We start from the raw sequence: 3,736 nt of genomic DNA, 5'->3' as shown, positions 1-3,736 counted from the left end.
GACATTGAGTATTGGGTCGGAGGAAGGCACAGGCCTCCTTACTTGAGGGGTGAGGAGGGAGGGACAGAGGGGAGACTTCCTTTCCTGCCTTTTGGGGAATCCCAACTCCATTCCCCAATCCTGGGAGCTTGATGGACTGAGGAAGATCCTCTCCCAAGAGGGCAGTTCCTGTGACAATAGCCCTCCTTGGGGCGGGGTGGGGGGTGCCTGGCCTCTGCACACATGTCTTAGGGTCCTGCTGTTCCTGCCCCAGCTGCCCCACAGGCTACTGGTCAATTCCCGATGACTCTGTGGGAGCTGAACCCCAAGGCAGGTGGACTTTCCTGGAGCAGCTCTCCGAGGCCCTGGTATATATACTTCCCAAACTCAGGATCCCAGTCTTTGCACAAATTCATGGAGATGGGCCAAGAGAAAAACATCTGGGAATGTTTCTGCTTGTTCACTGTCCAAGGGAGGGACTGAGGAGCAAGGGGACCAGGCCGGCATTGCCTCCTAGGCTGCATGGAGCAAGGGGACCCTGCAGGAAGAGTATGCTTTCCCAGAAGTTTGCCTCCTGGATCCTCTGAAAGACCGACCCCTCAAGTTCCTCTCCTCCTGCACCCAATTCTATCACATTCTCTTCATTAGTAGAAAGAGCACCAGACCAGTAGGTAGGAGACTCAGGCTCCAGCGTTGACTGTGTCACTGTTTCCGGGTGATCTTAGGTAAGTTGCTGTCTCCTGGTTTGTTTATCTGCAAAGGGGAAATAATCATCAAATCTGTTCTACTGGTTATTTTTAGATGCAGTGAGATGATGTAGGTGAAAGAGCTTTGGAAAATGTATGCAATGCTACACAGCTGTATGGTATTATTATCAAACAACTCTGAGCACTTACTCATTGCTCATAGCCATCCCTGGCCGTTTAATGTGCTTCCTCTTAGGGACACCAGAGCCAGGGCTTCTTCCTCTTTAACGTGACAATGAATCACCTGGGATTTTGTAAAAATGCAGATTCTGATTCAGCAGGTCTGAGGTGGCCTTTGATTCTGTATTTCCTTGCTTCCAGATGATGCCGATACTGATGGTCTTGGGGACCACAGGTGAGTAGCAAGGACCTGAACTACCCCCTCATAGGAAAGGACCTTTCTACAGTCGATTGAAAAGACACAGCTCAGAAAATACAGCAGAAGTATCAGCTTATTAAAATAGCTTCCAATCAAAGATGGCCTGTTGGTCACAAATGATACATTTTGGTTTCTGAAAAGACAGAGAGCAAGAGGTGGGCGGGGGAGAGAGACACAGAGAGACCCGGGAGACTCAGGGGGCCAAGAAGCCCTGGACACATCACTTCTTAGACTTCTCTGAGGAGCAGCCATTGTTGGTCTTACTAAGAGAGTCTGTGCTACCCATTCTTGAGCCCACACTGTTGAGGAGTTTGTCAATTTTTCCTGGGATGTTCTGCTTCTCCTCATTCTCAGTCTCCCGGTGGTAAAAGTAGTTAAAGTTGGAGACAATGACAGGCACAGGGAGGGCAACGGTGAGGACCCCTGCAATGGCACACAGAGTACCCACAATTTTCCCTCCTGGGGTGATTGGGCACATGTCCCCATAGCCCACAGTTGTCATGGTGACCACCGCCCACCAGAAGCCATCAGGAATGCTAGAGAAATGGGACTCTGGCTCGTCCACCTCAGCAAAGTAGACTGCACTGGAGAAAAGGATGACCCCAATAAAAAGGAAAAAGATGAGCAGCCCCAGCTCCCGCATGGAAGCCTTCAGCGTCTGCCCCAGGATCTGCAGCCCCTTGGAGTGGCGGGAGAGCTTGAAGATGCGGAAGACCCGCACCAGGCGGATGACCCTCAGGATGGCCAGGGACATGTTCTGCTGGGTGCTCGGCTCTGTCTCCTGGACCAGCTCCGTGATGAGGGTTGCAAAGTAGGGGATGATGGAGACGATATCGATGATGTTTATGATGTTCCTGAAGAAGTCGGTCTTGCTGGGGCAGACCACAAAGCGGAGCACAAATTCGAAGGTGAACCACATGATGCAGGTGGACTCCACGATGAAGAAAGGGTCGGTGAACATGGTGTGGGAGAGGACTGTCCTGCTCATGTTGAGGCTGGAGTCTCTCACCACCTTCAGTTCCCTGTCTTCTTGGAACTCGGGAAGTGTCTCAAGGCAGAAGACGGTGATGGAGATGACCACGACCAAGACAGAGACCATGGCCACACCACGGGCGGCGCTGGAGCTCTCAGGGTACTCGAAGAGGAGCCAGAACTGCTGGTGGATGTCGTTGGTGGGGAGCAATGTTTCAGGATCTTTGATGAAGCCTTCATCCTCTCGGAACTGGTCCATGGCCTCACTACCCAGTTCATAGAAGGAGATCTCATCAGCAAAGACATCGATAGGGACACTGGCCGGGCGCCGGATTTTCCCACCAGACTGGTAATAATATAGGATTCCATCAAAACTGGGCCGGTTCCTGTCAAAGAAATACTCATTTCTCATGGAGTCAAAGAACTGCATCCTTTTCTCCCAGTCTCCCAGGAGGGTCTCTGGGAACTGATTGAGTGTTCTGAGCTGGGTCTCGAACCTTAGCCCAGCAATGTTGATGATCACCCGCTGGTTTCCTTCATTCAAGACCACTGCCTCAGGCCCTGGGGGATCCATGTAGTCTCCTGGGAGCTTGGAGAAGGCCGTCTCATGGTTGGTGCTGTCGTTGATGAGGATATTCCAGTTGGAGAAGGAGCTGCTTCCAGGCTGGCCTTTCGGGGTGGTTAGGTCAAAGTCTGTGGCGTAGCCTGGCTCTTCCTGGATTTCATCTGAGTTATCAAAATTGACCAGGGCAACCTCCATTTCTTTCCAGCCACACACATCCATCCTAGGGGAGTCAGAGAAGCAGCCTGAAGACCCTCAGTCTTCCCTGCCTGCTGTGAGCTGTGGAGAGGAAGAAGGGCATCATGGAGGAGCTAGGATAGGGTACAGCTGGCTCTGGATTATTGAAGTAAGTTTTCCAACGGATTAAAAACTGGTTTATTTTTAGCTTGGGATGGAACCTTCTGCTTATTTTGGCAACATTCTTCTTGAAATCCATTTGCTCCCTCTGAGTCTGCGCACACTAATAATTAGGAGAAATGGCAATGACGGAGCCTGGCTGAGAGGGGAAAACTTCCTCCAGCCAAAAAGGGTCTCTGTACACCATGGCGGAGAGAGGCCATAATGGAGAAGTTCACGTTTCTTAATAAAATGTATAACTTTGTACTTGTATGAGGTCCTCCAGTTTACCCAACACTTTTCATGCCCAATCTCATCCTTAACTTTTTTCTTTTTCTCACACTTAACGGCCAGTCCCTCACATATTCTGTTGGGTATTATATCTTCAAAATATATCTAGAGTTCAACCATTTCTTAACACCTCCACTACTACCTCTTGGAGCCAGCTGGGATTCTGTGGGGAAGGGTGAACAAGAAGATGGAGGCTAGATGGGCAACCACTGTCCTCCCCAACAATAAGCCATATGTGCCTTAACCCCTCCTCTGTAGGTAACTCCTAGGGTTGTTTTGAGGGTACATTAACTGAGATAGCATATGTAAAATGCCTGGTGGAAAGATCATTAAATTTATAGCCATTGTTTTTGTGAACTTCCCCACATAACAGGGACTTTCGAAGACAATAGCCTCTGGTATTTTTATGGCCTAAGTCCAAGGTGCTTATGGGGAATGGTTTCATTAAAAATCATTCAGGCAGTGGGAAGT

At 49.8% G+C, this 3,736-nt stretch overlaps 1 protein-coding gene across 1 annotated transcript; it reads right to left on the bottom strand.

Annotated features, from left to right (window-relative positions):
* Window positions 1-1,314: 1,314 nt before the first annotated feature.
* On the bottom strand, window positions 1,315-3,510 carry KCNA10 (potassium voltage-gated channel subfamily A member 10). The gene has a single exon (XM_022583843.2). The coding sequence runs from the start codon at window positions 2,858-2,860 to the stop codon at window positions 1,325-1,327; it is 1,536 nt and encodes a 511-aa protein (XP_022439551.2). The 5' UTR covers window positions 2,861-3,510; the 3' UTR covers window positions 1,315-1,324.
* Between the last annotated feature and the right edge of the window lie 226 nt (window positions 3,511-3,736).

Source organism: Delphinapterus leucas, chromosome 1 (assembly GCF_059928025.1).
Source record: "Delphinapterus leucas isolate spDelLeu-1000000601 "Yukka" chromosome 1, BTC_Dleu_Yukka2, whole genome shotgun sequence".
NCBI classification, from domain to species: domain Eukaryota; kingdom Metazoa; phylum Chordata; class Mammalia; order Artiodactyla; family Monodontidae; genus Delphinapterus; species Delphinapterus leucas.
Note: the sequence above shows the minus strand (reverse complement) of the source record. Positions and strands in the feature narration are given on the sequence as shown.